General features: G+C 43.3%; 1 protein-coding gene across 2 annotated transcripts; it reads left to right on the forward strand.

The window, feature by feature from the left end:
• On the forward strand, nt 1–10,618 carry LOC105474418 (transporter 2, ATP binding cassette subfamily B member). Of its 2 annotated transcripts, none has more exons than XM_011729030.3 (12): nt 1–205; nt 581–1,077; nt 1,167–1,281; nt 3,004–3,134; nt 3,416–3,621; nt 5,962–6,159; nt 6,326–6,454; nt 8,517–8,705; nt 8,882–9,055; nt 9,231–9,390; nt 9,768–9,904; nt 10,271–10,618. In XM_011729030.3, exons 2-12 carry the CDS (start codon nt 585–587, stop codon nt 10,448–10,450), a joined length of 2,112 nt encoding a protein of 703 aa, XP_011727332.3. In that variant the 5' UTR covers nt 1–205; nt 581–584; the 3' UTR covers nt 10,451–10,618. The 2 variants fall into 2 exon arrangements, with proteins under 2 accessions (XP_011727332.3, XP_011727333.2); XM_011729031.2 differs by having other exon boundaries at nt 20–155.
• The last annotated feature ends 11,200 nt before the right edge of the window (nt 10,619–21,818 follow it).

A 21,818-nucleotide genomic window follows, 5' to 3' on the forward strand; every position in this document is an offset into this window, starting at 1 on the left:
AAGCGAAAGCGAAAGCGAAAGCTGCTCGAGCCCTGACGCCCGCCCTGGCTGAGCGTAGCTGGCTGACCAGAGCCGGTAGCGAAGTTGGGAGAGGCGGAGCGGACCTCAGCGCTGAAGCAGAAGATCCCGGAGGTGCAGTCTCCCCGCCGCGGCTGGTGAGTTGGTGCGGAGGGGAACCTGGAGCGCCAACAGGGACGCAGCCCAAGTGACTACCCACTCTACGCTCCAGCTTCCCAGTCCCTCTGCACCCGGCGATAGGAGGCAGCGGAGCCCGGACCGCTTAGCTCGCTGTGGCAGGCGGGGGTGGGGGTGGGGGTCCGGGGAATTTTTTTTTTTTTTTTTTTTTTTTTTTAAGCACAAGGCTCCTGATGGTCATGCTTCCAGCTCCCCAGGCAGGCCGAAAGCTGTCTGTTGTAGGAGGGGTGTACGGATGAGCACCGGTTACTCGGGAGAGCTCTCAGGGTCGAATAGGATAAAATGAGAAGCCGATGGAAGGGTTGGGCGAAGCCAGGCGGGTAGGAGGGCGGGGACAAGGACTGGGACTCCACCCCCATAATTTCTCATCTCGTATCCTTGACAGAGCCATGCTGCTCCCTGACCTGAGACCCTGGACCTTCCTGCTGCTGGTGGACGCGGCTTTACTGTGGCTGCTTCAGGGCCCTCTGGGGACTTTGCTTCCTCAAGGGCTGCCAGGACTATGGCTGGAGGGGACCCTGCGGCTGGGAGGGCTGTGGGGGCTGCTAAAGCTAAGAGGGCTGCTGGGATTTGTGGGGACACTGCTGCCCCCACTCTGTCTGGCCACCCCCCTGACTGTCTCCCTGAGAGCCCTGGTCGCGGGGGCCTCACGTGCTCCCCCAGCCAGAGTCGCTTCAGCCTCTTGGAGCTGGCTGCTGGTGGGGTACGGGGCCGCGGGGCTCAGCTGGTCACTGTGGGCTGTTCTGAGCCCTCCTGGAGCCCAGGAGAAGGAGCAGGACCAGGTGAACAACAAAGTCTTGATGTGGAGGCTGCTGAAGCTCTCCAGGCCGGACCTGCCTCTCCTCGTTGCCGCCTTCTTCTTCCTTGTCCTTGCTGTCTTAGGTGAGTCGGGAGAGGACGTTGTGAGTTGGAGGTGGGAAAAGGGCCTGGGCACCAGTACGTTCATGCATTATTTTTCATGCCTCTCTCAGGTGAGACATTAATCCCTCACTATTCTGGTCGTGTGATTGACATCCTGGGAGGTGATTTTGACCCCCATGCCTTTGCCAGTGCCATCTTCTTCATGTGCCTCTTCTCCTTTGGCAGGTAGGTGATGGGCAGCTGGGTCCGTTTGCTAGCCCCAAATCTTTCCAGGGGTCTTCACTTCCCTAACTCTATTTCCAGGCCCTTTCAGGCGCAAAGCACAAAAATACTCAAACTAAAATATGGCGAATGTAGTCACCATTCTGTTTCTTCTATCCATTCATTTCTTCCTTCATTCATATTCATCCAGTATCTTCAAAGTTTATCTGATCTTATTATAGGTACAAGTTATGAGTGAAGGTAGTACAGAAGGAATTGAAGTCTCAGATGGAATGCCTCTCAGTTGTCTCTCAACATTCCTAGGCCCATGAAATTCCATTTCTTTCTGCCTCCTACCACTAAGTCTGTCTCCAAGTATCTCTCCAGGGTCACTCTCTCCTCAGGACGGGCATGCTTCTCCCTCTCACTCTTCTTTCCCAACTTACCTTGCCAGTCCCTGAAGATCTTACTCTGAGGCTTATCACCTTTCTTTCCAGAATCATTACTCTTTTCCCTTCACTTGCTTTCCCTTCTCTTTCTAGACATAAACAAACAAACTGTTTGATAAGGCTTAGACTGGGATGAGGTGAGTGAGGCACCTGGGGTGCAAAGTTTAAAGAGGTGCGCACTCACCTTACCCAAATCCCAGCCGGCCTGATTGTCTCTATTTTTATGGTCATACTTAATGTAGAATACTCTCAAAAACCATTTCTTCATTGTGTCTTCATTCCATCCTGGCTGCTTTCTGCTGAAACTACAGTCATGCACTGTGTAATGATGTTTAGGTCAGTGATGGGCCACATATAAGATGGTGGACCCACAAAATTATAATACCATATTTTTACTGTACCTTTTCTATGTTTAGATACACAGAGACTTACTTCTGTGTTACAGTCACCCACAGTGATAGGTGCAGTCATATGGTGTAAGATTTGTAGTCTAGGAGGAATAGGCTAAACTACATGGCCTAGGTGTGCAATAGGCTATGACATCTAGGTTTGTGTAAGTACATTCCATGATGCTCACACAACGATGAAACTAATGATACATTTCTCAGAATGCATTCCTTTCATTAAAGTCCAAACCCTCATTATATCATGTCTGACTATTCCAAATGTTTCTTCAATATGGTAACTAAATTTGTGTTAGAAACATATATGTTGTAAAATACCTGCTTTTATGCTTTTATATTTTTTCCTCTAAGTTTTACTGTGGACATGTAGTTGGTCTAAGAGGAATTCTCTAACCTGAAGGATGAAAGATGGGAACCACATGACTCGGGCTCCAGAGAATGGTGGGGGCAGGGAGTTTATTACTGCAGTTCCCATGATGAAGTATCTATGATGACAGGGAAGGGCTTTAGGTATGGGGCAGGAAGGAGACGAAGGCAGAGGAGACGCACAGAGGGACAAGCCTGAGGGAGGCCAGGACAGAAGCAAGCACTGGGATACTTGTTTTCACAATATCTTTTCCCTTCTATTGTAGCCCTCTATTGTGTCTAGTACAGAGTGCACTCCATAAATACTTGTGAATTTGTACATGTTATGATTTTGTTCTCACATCTAGCTCACCATGTCTCCCCTTCTTCCTCTGTGTATTCCTTGCCTCTTCTCTCTCTGTGTGTCTGTCTCTCATTTCTTTCTCTTTTGCCTCTCCTGGCATGCTTTCCCCCGACTTTGTGCTTCTCTGCACTCCTGGCTTGCTCCTTCTCTGCATCTCCCTCCCCTCTGATCTCCTACCCTGCAGCTCACTGTCTGCAGGCTGCCGAGGAGGCTGCTTCACCTACACCATGTCTAGAATCAACTTGCGGATCCGGGAGCAGCTTTTCTCCTCCCTCCTGCGCCAGGACCTCGGTTTCTTCCAGGAGGTGAAGACAGGTGGGACCTGGAGTCCAGGTCTGGGATTCCCATGGACATCCCTTGCCCCTCAGTGATCTTCCATCCACAGCCGCTCCTCCTGCCTTCACTCGTATGCCAGGACCTGGGGATGCTTTTCTCTCATTTGGGACGGGGGGGAAGCAGCCTCCACTGTCCCTCTGCAAGTGAACAAGGATGTTCAGAGGAGGGGGCTGTGTCAGAGGGAATGGTTAGGAGGGAGTTTCTGGGGGCCCTGCAGTACACATAGTTTCCTCTTTCCTCACCTGCTCTGTCCTTCTTAGGGGAGCTGAACTCACGGCTGAGCTCGGATACCACCCTGATGAGTAACTGGCTTCCTTTAAATGCCAATGTGCTCTTGCGAAGCCTGGTGAAAGTGGTGGGGCTGTATGGCTTCATGCTCAGCATATCGCCTCGACTCACCCTCCTTTCTCTGCTGGACGTGCCCTTCACAATAGCAGCCGAGAAGGTGTACAACACCCGTCATCAGGTGAGTGTGCATGTGAGGGAACCCCAAAGGGAGAATAAAACTGACAGGTGAGGAGGCTTCCACATTTGTGGCTAGAGGATCTCCTAGAGAGAGATGTTCTCTTCTCAGCCCTTAGGGGAGAAGGTATATTGTATGTATATACCACATTTTGCTTGTCCAGCCATCCAACAATGGATATTTGAGTTCAGAAGATTCATGATCCTCCAGAACTGTAAACAAAAATGTAAAAGTGTGTGTGAGGGTGTGGGGGAGGGAATAGGAAGGGGAGATGATAGGAGATGATAACTTTTCATTAGCTTCTTAAAGGAGTCTATACATCCCCCGCCCCTACTGCGAAGATTAAAAATGATTTCTTGGAGGCTTTTAGGCAGGGAGATTTTCCCTTTAAAATCAGCAGAAGTCTGGATGAAGCATAGGGAAAGGAGGCGTCATGAGGAAGTCCTGAGTCTGAATGTCAGCTCCACCTTCTCTTTTTCTCTTATATTGTGGTAAAACATACATAATATAAAATTTACCATTTTAACCATTTGAAGTGTACAGTGCAGTGACATTTAGGAAACCCACATTGTTATTGGGCAACCATTGTCACCATCCATCTCCAGAACTTTTTTCATCTTCCTAAAATGAAACTCTGTACCCACTAAACAGTAACTGCCTACCACCCCCAACCCCTGGCCCCTGGCAACCTCCATTGTACCTTCTGTCTCCATGAATTTGATGACTCCAGGTACTGTATGTAACTGGAACCATACAGTATTTGTCTTTTTGTGACTGGCTTATTTTACTTAGCATAATGTCTTCAGGCCTCATCCCTATTGTAGCATGCATTAGAATTTCCTCCCTTTTAAGGCTGCATAATATTCTGTTGTGTGCATACGTCACATTTTGATTATCCGTCTGTCAATGGACATTTGCGTTGTTTCCACCTTTTGGCTATTGTGAATTATGCTGCTGTGGACATGAGCGTACAAATACCTGTTTGATACCCTGCTTTTGGTTCTTTTGGGTATATACTTAGAAGTGGAGTTGCTGGATCATATGGTAATTCTGTTTTAAAATTTTTGAGGAACCTTGTATTAGTCCATTTTTACACTGCTGATAAAGACACACCCAAGACTGGGCAATTTACAAAAGAAAGAGATTTATTGGACTTACAGTTCCACGTGGCTGAGAAGACCTCACAATCATGGCGGAAGGTGAAAGACACATTTCACATGGCAGCAAACAAGAGAAAAGAGAGCTTGTGCAGGGGAACTCGCCTTCTTAACCCCACCATATCTCGTGAGACTTATTCATTATCACAAGAACAGCACGGGAAAGACTTGCTCCCATGATTGAATTACCTCCTACCCAGTCCCTCCCATGACACATGGGAATTCAAGATGAGATTTGGGTAGGGACACAGCCAGACTGTATCAAACCACCACACAGTTTTCCATAGCGGAGGCAACAATTTTAAATTCCCACCAGCGGTGCATAAGGTTTCCAATTTCTCCACACCCTCATCAACACTTACTACTTTTTGTTGTCTTTTTTTTTTTCTGATAGCCATCCTAATGGTGGTGATTAGGTGATTAGGATTATCTCATTGTGGTTTTGATTTGCATTTCCCTAATGATTAGTAAATGTTGAGCATCTTTTCATGTGTTTTTTAGCCATTTATGTATCTTTTTTGAAAGAATGTAAGTTCTTTGCCCATTTTTTGTTTTTTTTTTTTTTGAGTTATGGGAGTTCACTAAATGTTTTGCATATTAATTTCTTATCAGATATATGATTCACAAATATTTTCTTGCATTATGGTTGCTTTTTCACTCTGTCGATAGAGTTCTTTGATGCACAAGCGTTTTAGATTCTGATGAAGTCTGATTTATCTATTTTTTGTTGTCTGTGCTTTTGGTGTCATGTCCAAGAAATCATTGCCAAATCTAGTGGCATGAGGCTCTTCTCCTACATTTTCCTAGGAGTTTTATAGTGTTAGCTCTTATGTTGAGGCCTCTGATCCATTTGGAATTACATCTCCCCCTTTCTTAACTATCTGTGGCTCCTTGGGAAAACTACGCTTCCTTCCTGATTCAGACACTGGGGATGGGAGAATTACCTCAAATGAAGGTTAAAAAAAAATTGCATGTATCTCCTATACTACCTAACACTGAGAGCTCGATAATATCTTGTTCCCTCGCTCCTTCACTCTTACTCCTTCTGGAAAGAAGAGTAAGGAAGAAGGAAAGAAACAGTTTGGTATTTTTAGGTAGACTAGGGAGCATCGCATAGGCTGGAATAAGATGTGGTGGCCTGCTGTCTCTGCCACATCAGCCCCGGTGTTTGCTGACCCTCTTCCAGGCAGTGCTTCGGGAGATCCAGGATGCAGTGGCCAGGGCTGGGCAGGTGGTGCGGGAGGCCGTTGGAGGGTTGCAGACCGTTCGCAGTTTTGGGGCTGAGGAGCATGAAGTCTGTCGCTATAAAGAGGCCCTTGAACAATGCCGGCAGCTGTATTGGCGGAGAGACCTGGAACGCGCCTTGTACCTGCTCATAAGGAGGGTAAGATCGCAGAGTGGTTGTGAAAGGAGGCCAGGAAAAGGGGAGGGAAAGGGAAAGGGAAACTACAGCTGGTTCTGGGGGCCTTTTCAGGTCAGTCTCATAGAGGCAAAAAAGGGGGAAAGAATGGGAAGATTCCCAGCCTCATTTCTTTCTTCTCCTCTCCCAGGTGCTGCACTTGGGGGTGCAGGTGCTGATGCTGAGCTGTGGGCTGCAGCAGATGCAGGATGGGGAGCTCACCCAGGGCAGCCTGCTTTCCTTTATGATCTACCAGGAGAGCGTGGGGAGCTATGTGCACGTGAGTGAGAAGCCAAGCCTGCTCTCCTTTTTTCCCTCTCTTTTTCTTTGTGGCCTTCTGGGCCTTGGGCTTTATTTGTTCCTTTTAACAATACAATACAAAACCAAAACCGCCAAGTAATTTTGCTATGGAGAATTTTAAACATATGCCAAAAATGAGACAAAATACTTTTACAAATTCACCTGTGTACATCCTGTGCTTTAACAGTGATCAACTCATGCCCAATCTTGTTTGATCTGTATCCCAAGCCACTTCCCCCACCCATATTATTCTGAAGCAAATCCAATATATTATATAGTTTCATCTGTAAATATTTTGGTATGTTTCTTAAAAAATAAACATCTTTAAAAGTATGTAACAACAAAGCCATTATCACACCAAAAAATTAACAATAGTTCTTAAAATTTATCAAATACAGTCAGTTGTCAAATTTCCACTTGTGCTATTCATGTAATATATGTGTATGAGTGTGTTTATTGTACTTTGCTTGAATCAGGATCCAAAACCGGCCACATATTGTGATTGGTTGATACATCTTTTAAGTCTGTCTGTCTATCTATCTATCTATCTATCTATCTATCTATCTATCTATCTATCTGTCTATCTAAGTCTGTCTGTCTATCTATCTATCTATCTATCTATGTATCTATCTATCTATTTATCTATCTAAGTCTATCTATGTCTATCTATCTAAGTCTATCTGTCTATCAATCTTAAGTCTGTCTGTCTGTCTGTCTATCTATCTATCTATCTGTCTATCTCTGTCTATCTGTATCTATCTCTATCTAAGTCTATCTAAGTCTATCTATCTAAGTCTGTCTATCTATCTATCTATCTATCTATCTATCTATCTATCTGTCTATCTATCTCTATCTATCCAAGTCTATCTATCTCTATCTCTGTAAGTCTATCTATCTATCTAAGTCTAAGTCTGTCTATCTATCTATCTATCTATCTATCTATCTATCTATCTATCTATCTATCTATCTATGTCTATGTATCTACCTATCTATCTAAGTCTATCTATCTCTATCTATCTAAGTCTATCTATCTATCTATCTATCTATCTATCTATCTATCTATCTATCTATCTCCATCTGTCTGTCCATCCATCCATCCATCCATCAATCCATGTGTCTTTCTAAAAGTTTCCCTTGCACAGTTTATTTGCTGAAGAAATAGGTTGTTTGTCCTGTAGAGTTTCTTAGGGTCTGGATTTTGTTGACTGAATGTGGTATTATATGCTCTTCCTCTGTATTTCCTGTCTATTGATAAATACACCTAGAAGCTTGTGAGATTGAGGGTTTTTTTTTTTTTTTTTTTTTGTCTTTTTCCAGCAACAGTGCTTTTTAGATGGTGATGCTTTCTTTCTCCAAGAGTCACACAGTGTCTGGTTCTCTATTTTTGGCAACATCAGCCACCGATGAGCAGTACCTAGATCCATGACAGAATTAGGGCTGCAAAAGGGAGATACTCTGTCATTCTTCACATATTATCTGAAGTAGGTCTATGAAGGGAGACTTCCCCTTATCTACCATTTCATTACCCAGTGGTACAGTTTGATGAGGAAAGGCAGAGTGAGCATTTAGGTCTCTTCCTACATTTACCAGTTTTCAAAAACAGCTACTTCATCCAGGGCTTTATTTAAACATTTTCCTAGACACTTGATAAACATCTTTTTTGTGTAGAGAACTGCGCTAGGCACTCTGATGGCTACACAGGTGAGTTGGACACAGTGCCTGCATTTAAGGAGTTCCTGTCTAATCAAGCAAGACAGAACTGGCCCCAAGTAATAGGAAGCAGTAACTGAAAAGATCTGGGGCTAGAGGCAATGCTGAATGGCAGGAGAATGGACTATATATCTTTTACATTGCAAATTGGAACACTGGGGTATTGGTGCTGCTCTTAAATTCCATCCAAATTGTACATTTAAAGGTGGAGAATCTCTTTTGAATATGGAGGAGGAGCAGTACAGTTGTGAGTGGAGTGTGTGAGGAGTTGGGAGGGTGGTCTCTGGTGGAAGTGTGTTTGATTAGCCGGCTCTCCCATTCCTGTTTTCCAGACCCTGGTATACATATATGGGGATATGCTCAGCAACGTGGGAGCTGCGGACAAGGTTTTCTCCTACATGGACCGACAGCCAAATCTGCCCTCACCTGGCACACTGGCCCCCACCACTCTGCAGGGGGTTGTGAAATTCCAAGACGTCTCCTTCGCATATCCCAATCGCCCCGACAGGCCTGTGCTCAAGGTGCCTGAAAGAGGGAGGAAACCTGGACCCTTGCTCTCTGCTGCTAATGCATAATTGGACATCACAGCCTGTAGTTCATTTGCCTCTGAGAAACTGGTCTTGCCTCTGCTAGGAAGAGAAATGGAGGGATTTTGAGGGAGAAGGGGCAGGCCCTTAACTCTTTTCTGGTTTTCTAGGGGCTGACGTTCACCCTACGTCCTGGTGAGGTGACGGCGCTGGTGGGACCCAATGGGTCTGGGAAGAGCACAGTGGCTGCCCTGCTGCAGAATCTGTACCAGCCCACCGCGGGACAGGTGCTGCTGGATGGAAAGCCCGTCTCACAATATGAACACTGCTACCTGCACAGCCAGGTGGGTGAGGAGGGAGAAGACGGGACAGGAGAAGGGAGCATGTACAGAGAGAGGATGGGAGATCCACGGGAAGACGCACCAGGTGTTCATTCTGAGGGAGGTAGGTGGGGAGGACAAGAGGGCCCCTGCCTTGGGGGTTTACACATAGTCCTCTGCCCCTGTCCCGTCTGCACAGGTGGTTTCAGTTGGGCAGGAGCCTGTGCTGTTCTCCGGTTCTGTGAGGAACAACATTGCTTATGGGCTGCAGAGCTGCGAAGATGATAAAGTGATGGCGGCTGCCCAGGCTGCCCACGCAGATGACTTCATCCAGGAAATGGAGCATGGAATATACACAGGTATCTTCTACAAATTGTAAGCCTGCTCCTTCAGTGAAAAAGAGAAAGTCACACTTACTCTTAGTGGTGAGAGTTGTGTCCTTGTAACTTGATGTTTGCTGTTCCTTTGCCCTTTCCTCCATTCCTATGTCTCCTTCTCCATACCCTGAATTCTTCAGCCTCCATCTTGCTCAAGAGCCTTTGTTTGCAGAGAGCAATGCAGCAGTGGTGCTCCCTCCACGGGCAGCCTTGTCAGGTCTCCACCCCATGGCCCTCCTCCCACTGGACCCTCCTACCTCCCGAGGTCCTACTGGAAGTACCTGCTATGCACTTGTCCCTCCTTGTATGTTGTCTCTGTCACTTGTATCTGAGGTAGGGAATTTCTCTGATGTCCTCAGATGTAGGGGAGAAGGGGAGCCAGCTGGCTGCGGGACAGAAACAACGTCTGGCCATTGCCCGGGCCCTTGTGCGAGACCCACGAGTCCTCATCCTGGATGAGGCCACTAGTGCCCTGGATGTGCAGTGCGAGCAGGCCGTGAGTACCGTGAGAGGGGCAGGGGACAGTGGGGCCTGGGAGCGGGCACGCTGGGAGGATCAGCCTGTGCAGAATTGGGCAGAGGGAGGACGAAGGACCTACTAGTGGAAACAGTCTGTCCCTTCTTGGGGTTGGGGAATGGAATCTGGTGGTGTGAAGGCAGCCCCGATTCCTCCTGGGCTCCCGTTCCTCCAGCTGTGGCAGTACAGCCAGGCGAGAAGGGCAGTCCAGGCCTTTATCTACTGCCCTTTCCTACCTTCTTTTATTTCACATCTTCTTTACCCTAAGTCCTAAGAGATGGTGCCCAGGTGGATGTGGTGTCCGTCTCATTCCTGTCTTTCTGAGGCACTGTGATCACCCCTTCAGCTGCAGGACTGGAATTCCCGTGGGGATCGCACGGTGCTGGTGATCGCTCACAGGCTGCAGACAGTTCAGAGCGCCCACCAGATCCTCGTTCTCCAGGAGGGCGAGCTGCAGAAGCTTGCCCAGCTCCAAGAGGGGCAGGACTTCTATTCCCGCCTGGTGCAGCAGCGGCTGATGGACTGAGGCCCCAGGGATACTGGGCCGTCTTCTCAGGGCGTCTCCAGGACCCAGAGCTGTTCCTGCTTTGAGTTTCCCAGAGCTGTGTGGCCAGATAGTTATTCCTGAGTTGCAGGCACGATGGAGATTTGGACCCTGTGTGCTTTTGGTGGGATGGAAGGATGGGGTGGGTTTGGGTGGGGGCTGTCTATGTCCAGGAAACTTAATTCCTTGGTGACTAGAGCTTTGCCTGGTGATGAGGAGTATTTTGTGGCATAATAAATATATTTTAAAATATTTTCCTTCTTACATGAACTGTATACATTTATATAGAAAATTTAGACAATATAAAAAAGTACAAAGAAGAAAACTAAAAGTACCCATTGTGTCACTTCCCAGAGATAACCATAGTTACTATTTTGCTGCCTGTCCCATCAGTTGTTTTATCTGTTTTTTGAGATAGAAATTAACAAAAAATGACATAAATATTCATGAGATTGCCTTTCTATATCGTTCCCTGTTCCCACCAGTATCTGCTATTTTGAAGAAGCTAGGGTATGGAGGGACAGAGAACAGTTCCCTGATTAACAGTATTAATAACAACATTGGTAACAGCTACCATTGATAGAGTTTTAATGTGAGTAGGAACTGTGTTAAGTGTTTTTAATGTATTATCGTTTTTAATCGTTATCCCCAACCCTATGAGGTTGGTTATTACCCCTGTTTTATAGACGAGAAGACTGAAGCTCACAGGGGTTACATGACTTTCCCAAGGCGGTCGTAGTAGTGGACTTGGAGTTTGAACACAGGCCTGACCCTAGAGTCCACACCTTGGCCCAATAAATGATATTGCATCTTGGGTCCATAAACCCTAATCCATAATCAGATTGAGAAGAGCTCTGCTGCTTTGAGCTCTAAATAATTCTGAATCTATTCTCTTCTCTCCGGTCCCACTGTTAACAGTCTTCACTCATAGACTTAAGATAATCCCATCACCAGGGAGGTTTCTCTGCCATTAGCTTCCCTCTTCCAGCCATTCTTCACAAAGTCATTTTTCTAAATTGTATGTCACATACGATGATGGCATTTCTGAAAATTCCTTCACGTGCTCTTGAGCCCTACTACAGAGATCATTTTCAGGGCACACAGTGTTCCAGCCCATCTGTCTCAGCCTTTCTTGTTGCATTCAGCTCCACAACAAACTTCTTGCCCTCCCCAATACCTTTGTGCCTTTGCATATGGTGTTTTCTTGCCCATTTTCTGCTCGACTCGCCCCTGATTTTCAAGTTCAAGACTTAACTCAGTTTTCAGGTCTTCCAGGAAGCCTTCCTTACGTCATCAGTCTGGGCAAAGAGCCCTTTCCACGTGCTTCTATCACTGTGTGGTTACCTCTTTCACAGCCCTTTTAAAGTTCTATCTTCACCTTCCCAGCTTTTTCGACCTTCCACTAGACCATGAGCACCTGGGCGGAAAGCCATATATCTTATGAAGCTTTATATCTGCTACCTGGTCAAGGGCCAAATTCATAGTGGAGAATAAATAAAAAGTCCATTGAATAAATGAATAAATATCTCCTCCATCGTGCTCAATCTTAATCCTCCCTGCCCACTCCCACTACTGAAAGTGCAACATTGTACACATCACTGGTTGATGGGAGGGACTTAACTTGGAAGGTTGCTATTCTAGGAAAGAGAAACCTTCATATTCCCGGAAACAGCAGGTACTTTCCAGTGCTGGCAACGGATTCCCCAGAACTGCTGTTCTGGATTTTTTCTTGCCTGGCAGCTGTTGGGAGCAGGGTGCAGTGAGGATGGGGTAAGAGTGGGCAGTTCTTGTGCAGATTTGCCTTTCTTTCATCCTGGGGCTGACTTGCAGCTCCACACCCATCCATCTCTCAAATTTCACAGACGGTAAAATAGGCCTTTGGAGAGAAAGAACTCTGGCCTGATTCCTTTGCCTCCCACAAATGTCCTTTATTCATAAAACAGGAATAATAATTCCTGTATCTCCCAACTCTACAGAAGCTGAAGCCCTCACGGAAGAAGATGATCTGAGAAATCCTTTGATTTCCTCAGTGCAGTTACACCCATGCATCATCATACTTTAAGCCTGGAAGGCATCTTTTTTTTTTTTTTTTTTTTTTTTTTTTTTTTTTTTTTTTTTTTTTGAGACGGAGTCTCGCGCTGTGTCACCCAGGCTGGAGTGCAGTGGCGCGATCTCGGCTCACTGCAAGCTCCGCCTCCCAGGTTCACGCCATTCTCCCGCCTCAGCCTCCGAGTAGCTGGGACTATAGGCGCCTGCCACCTCGCCCGGCTAGTTTTTTGTATTTTTAGTAGAGACGGGGTTTCACCATGTTAGCCAGGATGGTCTCGATCTCCTGACCTCGTGATCCACCCGCCTCGGCCTCCCAAAGTGCTGGGATTACAGGCTTGAGCCACCGCGCCCGGCCTGGAAGGCATCTTAAAAATAATGTAACAGTCAAATCTAATTTTACAGAGAAACTCACATGAAATCACACAGCTCATCATGATAAAGTTGGGTGGAAAACTTATCTTGATGGGCAGCACAGGAAGAAGCAGTAGACCTTAAGATGTCCTGAAAGTTTCTTATCTCAGGGGAAACTCCCAGGTAGGCTTTATGTCAGGGACACAGAAAAATGTTCTCAGAAAGTCATAATATTCGGGCTAGACAGACAAATTCCTGTTAAGTGTGATGTGTCTAGGAACCACAGATGTCACTAATCCTGGTTTGCTCCAGAGTTCTTTTTGTTCACTCCTACCCTCCATCACCATTTGATTGATCTCCTTACCCTATAATTTCCCCTTCTTGTCACTTACCTGCAGTATCTTTCCCACCTAGGCATGCCTTATTCTTTCTGAAGGAAAGTATGAATGGAGAGGGGAAAGCTTGGGAAACTGATAGGTTTCCTTGGACGCCAAAACAACTCCATACCGTGTCTGCCCGGCCCTATGTGGAAACAGCATTGAGTTTCAAGTCCTTTATGCCTCCACCCAGGGATAGCCACTTGGAATCCACACGGCAATTGTGAAACAAGAGGAGGAAATGCGGAATTGTCAGAATTTTGTTGGGGAAGGGACTAGGGAATAAGGAAAACAAAGATCTTCCTTGTGTTTTAGAGCTGTCAGCTAGAGGAGCACCTGCTTGAGTCTGATGCCATCCGATGGTCCCAGAAGATACTAGCTTTTGAACCTAGAGTTCCATGGACTCTTAGGAATTATACTACTACTACTAAGCATTCACTGGTGCTTACTATGTGCTATTGCTGTGCTAAGTATCTGACACATATTTTCTTACCTTATTTTCAAGATAATTCTCTGTGACAGGTATTACTATCTCAATTCTAACAAGGAGAAAATGGAGTTTCAGAAACATTTACTAACTTGCCTGGGTCACATAGCTAAGGAAAAGGTGGACTTTGCCCAGCTTTGCAAAACAACTCCTCAAAAGAGTTGCCTATACTCCCTGATTCCACTTACCTTCCTACTATCCTCTTTTAAAAATATATTATTTATTTATTTAAATAAGCAATATATTAATGTGGTTTAAAATTCAAAAGACACAAAAAAATATATAGAGGAAACCCTCACTCTCAATCCTTCCCCAAGGTTTGCTAATCCCTCTTGCACAGGCAACCTGTGCTTCCAGCTTTGTGTTTATCCTGCCAGAGAAGTTTACTGTGTATTAAGCAAATATGTGTATCTTTATTCTTGCTCAGTATTTTTGCAAACAGCAGCTCTCTAAGTTCACTGTTCTGAACTTTATTTTTTAAATTAAAAATATATGGCTATGTAATATTCTATTTTATGGAAATTCCATATTTTATTTTCCTGTTTCCTTTTACTGATGGCTAGTTAGGTTATTGGAAGTCTTTTGCTGTTGCTAGTTAGTCTTGTATAGATATGGTAATGCACATATGCAAAAATATGAGTATGATACAATCTTAAAGAGGAGTTGCTGAGTCCAATATATACATTATGAATATTGATATTGCAAAATTGCCTTCATAGATGTTATATTAATTTATCATTCCAGCAGCAACGTATGAGTTTGTTTCTCCATATATATATAGATATACTTTTTTTTTTTTTGGTATGTAACAGTTTATTTTCAAGAATGTTTTTAAAAAAAATTGTATCTGCATTGTTAAGGAAATCATCTTATTAAAAGATACTGAAATTAGATTGACTAGCTATGCAACAGTGAATAAAGTACTTAGTTTTAGGAATTAGTTTCTTTTTCTTAATACTAAGTAAAAGCATGATTTCAAATTATCTCTGATTTGTTTGAAGTTCTAAAAGTCTGAGATTCAATGTAGCTTATTCTAGTATTTCAGTATTCTGGGTATTTCAAGGTTACACATACTATCTTCTGTCGATTGCTTTTTAATATAATGTTTCAAGAGCAAATTGATTCATGCTTTATGTACATTGCTACAGCTCAAACGTTTCCTTTCTATTTTCTTTTTTTTTTTTTTGTTATTCTTTAAGTTCTAGGGTACGTGTGCACAACGTGCAGGTTTGTTACATATGTGTACCTGTGCCATGTTGGTGTGCTGCACCCATTAACTCGTCATATACATTAGGTATATCTCCTAATGCTATCCCTCCCCCCTCCCCTCACCCCACAACAGGCCCGGGTGTGTGATGTTCCCCTTCCTGTGTCCAAGTGATCTCATTATTCAATTCCCACCTATTAGTGAGAACATGCGGTATTTGGTTTTCTGTTCTTGCGATAGTTTGCTGAGAATGATGGTTTCCAGCTGCATCCATGTCCCTACAAAGGACACGAATTCATCCTTTTTTATGGCTGCATAGTATTCCGTGGTGTATATGTGCCACATTTTCTTAATCCAGTCTGTCACTGATGGGCATCTGGGTTGATTCCAAGTCTTTGCTATTGTGGATAGTGCCGCAATAAACATACGTGTGCATGTGTCTTTATAGCAGCATGATTTACAATCCTTCGGGTATATCCCCAGTAATGGGAGGGCTGGGTCAAATGGTATTTCTAGTTCTAGATCCTTGAGGAATCGCCACACTGTTTTACACAATGGTTGAACTAGTTTACAGTCCCACCAACAGTGTAAAAGTGTTCCTATTTCTCCACATCCTCTCCAGCACCTGTTGTTTCCTGATTTTTTAATGATTGCCATTCTAACTGGTGTGAGATGGTATCTCATTGTGGTTTTGATTTGCATTTCTCCAATGGCAAGTGATGATGAGCATTTTTTCATGTGTCTGTTGGATATATGAATGTCTTATTTTGAGAAGTGTCTGTTCATATCCTTTGCCCACTTTTTGATAGGGCTGTTTTTTTTTTATTGTAAATTGGATTGAGTTCTTTATAGGTCCTGGATATTAGCCCTTTGTCAGATGAGTAGATTGCAAAAATTTTCTCCCATTCTGTAGGTTGCCTGTTCACTCTGATGGTAGTTTATTTTGCTGTGCAGAAGCTCTTTAGTTTAATTAGATCCCATTTGTCAATTTTGGCTTTTGTTGCCGTTGCTTTTGGTGTTTTAGGCATGAAGTTCATGCCTATGTCCTGAATGGTATTACCTAGCTTTTCTTCTAGGGTTTTTATGGTTTTAGGTCTAACATTTACATCTCTAATCCATCTTGAATTAATTTTCGTATAAGGGGTAAGGAAAGGATCCAGTTTCAGCTTTCTACTTATGGCTAGCCAATTTTCTCAGCACCATTTATTAAATAGGAAATCCTTTCCCATTTCTTGTTTTTGTCAGGTTTGTCAAAGATCAGATGGCTGTAGATGTGTGGTATTATTTCTGAGGGCTCTGTTCTGTTCCAGTGGTCTATATCTCTGTTTTGATACCAGTACCATGCTGTTTTGGTTACTGTAGCCTTGTAGTATAGTTTGAAGTCAGGTAGCGTGATGCCTCCAGCTTTGTTCTTTTGGCTTATGATTGTCTTGGCAATGCAGGCTCTTTTTTGGTTCCATATGAACTTTAAAGCAGTTTTTTCCAATTTTGTGAAGAAAGTTGTTGGTAGCTTAATGGGGATGGCATTGAATCTATATTACCTTGGGCAGTATGGCCATTTTCACAATATTGATTCTTCCTATCCATGAACATGGTATGTTCTTCCATTTGTTTGTGTCCTCTTTTATTTCACTGAGCAGCGGTTTGTGGTTCTCCTTGAAGAGGTCCTTTACATCCCTTGTAAGTTGAGTTCCTAGGTATTTTATTCTCTTTGAAGCTATTGTGAATGGGAGTTCATTCATGATTTGGCTCTCTGTTTGTCTGTTACTGGTGTATAAGAATGCTTGTGATTTTTGCACATTAATTTTGTATCCTGAGACTTTGCTGAAGTGGCTTATCAGCTTAAGGAGATTTTGGGCTGAGATGATGAGGTTTTCTAAATATACAATCTTGTCATCTGCAAACAGGGACAATTTGACTTCTTCTTTTCCTAACTGAATAGCCTTTATTTCTTTCTCTTGCCTGATTGCCCTAGCCAGAACTTCCAACACTATGTTGAATAGGAGTGGCAAGAGGGCATCCCTGTCTTGTGCCAGTATTCAAAGGGAATGCTTCCAGTTTTTGCCCATTCAGTATGATATTGGCTGTGGGTTTGTCATAAATAGCTCTTATTATTTGGAGATGCGTTCCATCAATACCTAATTTATTGAGAGTTTTTAGCATGAAGGGCTGTTGAATTTTGTCAAAGGCCTTTTCTGCATCTATTGAGATACTCATGTGGTTTTTTTCTTTGGTTCTGTTTATATGCTGGATTACGTTTATTGATTTGCATATGTTGAACCAACCTTGCATCCCAGGGATGAAGCCAACTTGATCATGGTGGATAAGCTTTTTGATGTGCTGCTGGATTCGGTTTGCCAGTATTTTATTGAGGATTTTTGCATCGGTGTTCATCAGGGATATTGGTCTAAAATTCTCTTTTTTTATTGTATCTCTGTCAGGCTTTGGTATCAGGATGATGTTGGCCTCGTCAAATGAGTTAGGGAGGATTCCCTCTTTTTCGACTGATTGAAATAGTTTCAGAAGGAATGGTACCAACTCCTCCTTGTACCTCTGGTAGAATTCGGCTGTGAATCCATCTGGTCCTGGACTTTTTTTGGTTGGTAGGCTATTAATTATTGCCTGAATTTCAGAGCCTGTTATTGGTCTATTCAGGGATTCAACTTCTTCTTGGCTTAGTCTTGGGAGAGTGTAAGTGTCCAGGAAATTATCCATTTCTTCTAGGTTTTCTAGTTTATTTGCGTAGAGGTGTTTGTAGTATTCTCTGATGGTAGTTTGTATTTCTGTGGGGTCAGTGGTGATATCCCCTTTATCATTTTTTATTGTATCTATTTGATTCTTCTCTCTTTTCTTCTTTATTAGTCTTGCTAGCGATCTATCAATTTTGTTGATCTTTTCAAAAAACCAGCTCCTGGATTCATTGATTTTTTGGAGGGTTTTTTGTGTCTCTATCTCCTTCAGTTCTGCTCTGATCTTAGTTATTTCTTGCCTTCTGCTCGCTTTTGAATGTGTTTTCTCTTGCTTCTCTAGTTCTTTTAATTGTGATGTTAGGGTGTCAATTTTAGATCTTTCCTGCTTTCTCTTGTGGGAATTTAGTGCTATAAATTTCCCTCTGCACACTGCTTTAAATGTGTTCCAGAGATTCTAGGATGTTGTATCTTTGTTCTCATTGTTTTCAACGAACATCTTTATTTCTGCCTTCATTTTGTTATGTACCCAGTAGTCATTCAGGAGGAGGTTGCTCAGTTTCCATGTAGTTGAGCGGTTTTGATTGAGTTTCTTAGTCCTGAGTTCTAGTTTGATTGCACTGTGGTCTGAGAGATAGTTTGTTATAATTTCTGTTCTTTTACATTTGCTGAGGTGTGCTTCACTTCCAACTATGTGGCCAATTTTGGAATAAGTGCGATGTGGTGCTGAGAAGAATGTATATTCTGTTGATTTGGGGTGGAGAGTTCTGTAGATGTCTGTTAGGTCTGCTTGGTGCAGACTTGAGTTCAATTCCTGGATATCCTTGTTAACTTTCTGTCTCATTGATCTGTCTAATGTTGACAGTGGGGTGTTAAAGTCTCCCATTATTATTGTATGGGAGTCTAAGTCTCTTTCTAAGTCTCTAAAGACTTGCTTTATGAATCTGGGTGCTCCTGTATTGGGTGCATATATATTTAGGATAGTTAGCTCTTCCTGATGAATTGATCCCTTTACCATTATGTCTCTTTTGATCTTTGATGGTTTAAAGAGTATTTTATCAGAGACTAGGATTGCAACCCCTGCTTTTTTTTTTTGTTTTCCATTTGCTTGGTAGATCTTCCTCCATCCCTTTATTTTGAGCCTATGTGTGTCTCTGCATGTGAGATGGGTCTCTGGAATACAGCAAACTGATGGGTCTTGACTCTTTATCCAATTTGCCAGTCTGTGTCTTTTAATTGGACAATTTAGTCCATTTACATTTAAGGTTAATATTGTTATGTGTGAACTTGATCCTGTCATTATGATATTAGCTGGTTATTTTGCTCGCTAGTTGATGCAGTTTCTTCCTAGCATCGATGGACTTTACATTTTGACATGTTTTTGCAATGGCTGGTACCAGTTGTTCCTTTCCATGTTTAGTGCTTCCTTCAGGATCTCTTGTAGGGCAAGCCTGGTAGTGACAATATCTCTAAGCATTTGCTTGTCTATAAAGGATTTTATTTCTCTTGCACTTATGAAACTTAGTTTGGCTGGACATGAAATTCTGGGTTGAAAATTCTTTTCTTTAAGAATGTTGAATACTGGCCCCCACTCTCTTCTGGCTTGGAGAGTTTCTGCCAAGAGATCTGCTGTTAGTCTGATGGGCTTCCCTTTGTGTGTAACCCGACCTTTCTCTCTGGCTGTCCTTAACATTGTTTCCTTCATTTCAACTTTGATGAATCTGACAATTATGTGTCTTGAAGTTGCTCTTCTCGAGGATTATCATTGTGGCATTCTCTGTATTTCCTGAATTTGAATGTTGGCCTGCCTTACTAGGTTGGGGAAGTTCTCCTGGATGATATCCTGCAAAGTGTTTTCCAACTTGGTTCCATTTTCTCTGTCACTTTCAGGCACACCAATCAGACGTAGATTTGGTCTTTTCACATAATCTCATATTTCTTGGAGGCTTTGTTCATTCCTTTTTACTCTACACTTCTCTTCTCACTTCATTTCATTCATTTGATCTTCAATCACTGATACTCTTTCTTCCAGTTGATCAAGTCGGTTACTGAAGCTTGTGCATTTGTCATGTAGTGCTTGTGTTATGGTTTTCATCTCTATGAGTTCTTTTAAGGTCTTCTCTGCATTGATTATTCTAGTTATCCATTCATCCATTCTTTTTTCAAGGTTTTTAGTTTCTTTGCGCTGGTTACGTAGTTCCTCCTTTAGCTCTGAGAAGTTTGATCAACTGAAGCCTTCTTCTCTCAACTCATCAAAGTCATTCTCTGTCCAACTTTGTTCCGTTGCAGGTGATGAGCTCCGTTCCATTGGATGGGGAGATGTGCTCTGATTTTTTGAATTTCCAGCTTTTCTGCACTGCTTTTTCCCCATCTTTGTAGTTTTATCTGCCTTTGGTCTTTGATGATGGTGACGTACTGATGGGGTTTTGGTGTGGGTGTCCTTTCTGTTTGTTAGTTTTCCTTCTAACAGTCAGGACCCTCAGCTGTAGATCTGTTGGAGTTTGCTTGAGGTCCACTCCAGACCCTGTTTGCCTGTATCAGCAGCAGAGGCTGCAGAAGATAGAAGATTGCTGAAAAGTGAGTGTTGCTGTCTGATTCTTGCTCTGGAAGCTTCCTCTCAGGGTTGTACCCTGCCATGTGAGGTGTGAGGTGTTGGTCTGCACCTAGTGGTGGATGTCTCCCAGTTAGGCTACTCAGAGGTCAGGGACCCACTTGAGCAGGCAGTCTGTCCATTCTTAGATCTCAACCTCTGTATTGGGAGATCCACTGCTCTCTTCAAAGCTGTCAGACAGGGGCATTTATCTCTGCCAAGGTTTCTGCTGCCTTTTGTTTAACTATGCCCTGTCCCCAGAGGGTCTACAGAGGCAGGCCGGCCTCCTTGAGCTGTGGTGGGCTCCACCCAATTCGAGCTTCCCGGCAACTTTGTTTACCTACTTAAGCCTCAGCAATGGCGGGCACCCCTCCCCCAGCCTCACTGCCGCCTTGCATTTAGATCTCAGACTGTTGTGCTAACAATGAGGGAGGCTCTGTGGGCGTGGGACCCTCTGGGCCAGGTGTGGGATATAATCTCCTAGTGTGCCGTTTGCTAAGACCCTTGGTAAAGCACAGTATTAGGGTGAGAGTTACCTGATTTTCCAGGTGTTGTTTGTCTCAGTTTCCTTCAGCTAGGAAAAGGAATTCCCTTCCCCCTTGTGCTTCCCAGGTTAGGCAATGCCTCACCCTGCTTCAGCTCTTGCTGGTCGGGCTGCACCCGTGGACCAGCACCACCTGTCCGACATGCCCCAATGAGATGAACCTGGTACCTCAGTTGAAAATGCAGAAATCACCCGTCTTCTGTGTCACTCACACTGGGAGCTGGAGGCTGGAGCTGTTCCTATTCGGCCATCTTGGGCATGCACCCTATTTTTTTTTTAACCAACGGAGAGTGTTAATTTTTAAAATTTTGACAATCTTCTGGGTGAAAACAGCATTGTATTTTAGTTATCATTTGCTTTTTAATATTATCATGTAAGTAACAGAGATACTAAACCCAGAAGGATAAGGGAGCAAAGATGAGAAAAATAAACACACATATAAACAACAATAAGAAATCTGTCTAAAATATTGGAAAATCAGAATGAGAAATGAAATATGACTGTAACGATAAAAATCAGTAATAAAAATGACTGTTAAATTTAAAAATAAGGCAGAGCAACCAGAGGCAGACAAAGTTAAAGCACCTAAAGTCTTTGTCTCATTTGAAAGGAGGATAGAGATATTGATTACCTTCAGATGCTGCCACATTTGATAAGCATGTTAAAAATGTAAGACTGACTTTTAACTAATGTAATTAGAATTTAAAACTCCTAAATCTGTAGGGGAAAATTAAATAAGACTTTAAATAAAAAGTTAATTGATTTAATATAAATGATGCAAGGAAAACAAAAGAAGCACAGTAAGACATAGCGAATACAAAGCATAATACATTGTAACAGAAACCAATGTAAATAGTACAGTGATCACAAGTATAAATAGCTTAAATATGGGGGTTAAAGGAAAGTTCTCAGATTAGATTAACAATATCGCAAAATCGTTACATGCCCTTCATAAGATCACAAAAAACCTAAAAACATGAAAATGTTAAATCAAAACCAGATAAAGATATACAAAGCAAACACTAACAGGAGACAGAAAGACAGCTTATGTAGTTACA

Source organism: Macaca nemestrina, chromosome 5, assembly GCF_043159975.1.
Source record: "Macaca nemestrina isolate mMacNem1 chromosome 5, mMacNem.hap1, whole genome shotgun sequence".
NCBI classification, from domain to species: Eukaryota; Metazoa; Chordata; class Mammalia; order Primates; family Cercopithecidae; genus Macaca; species Macaca nemestrina.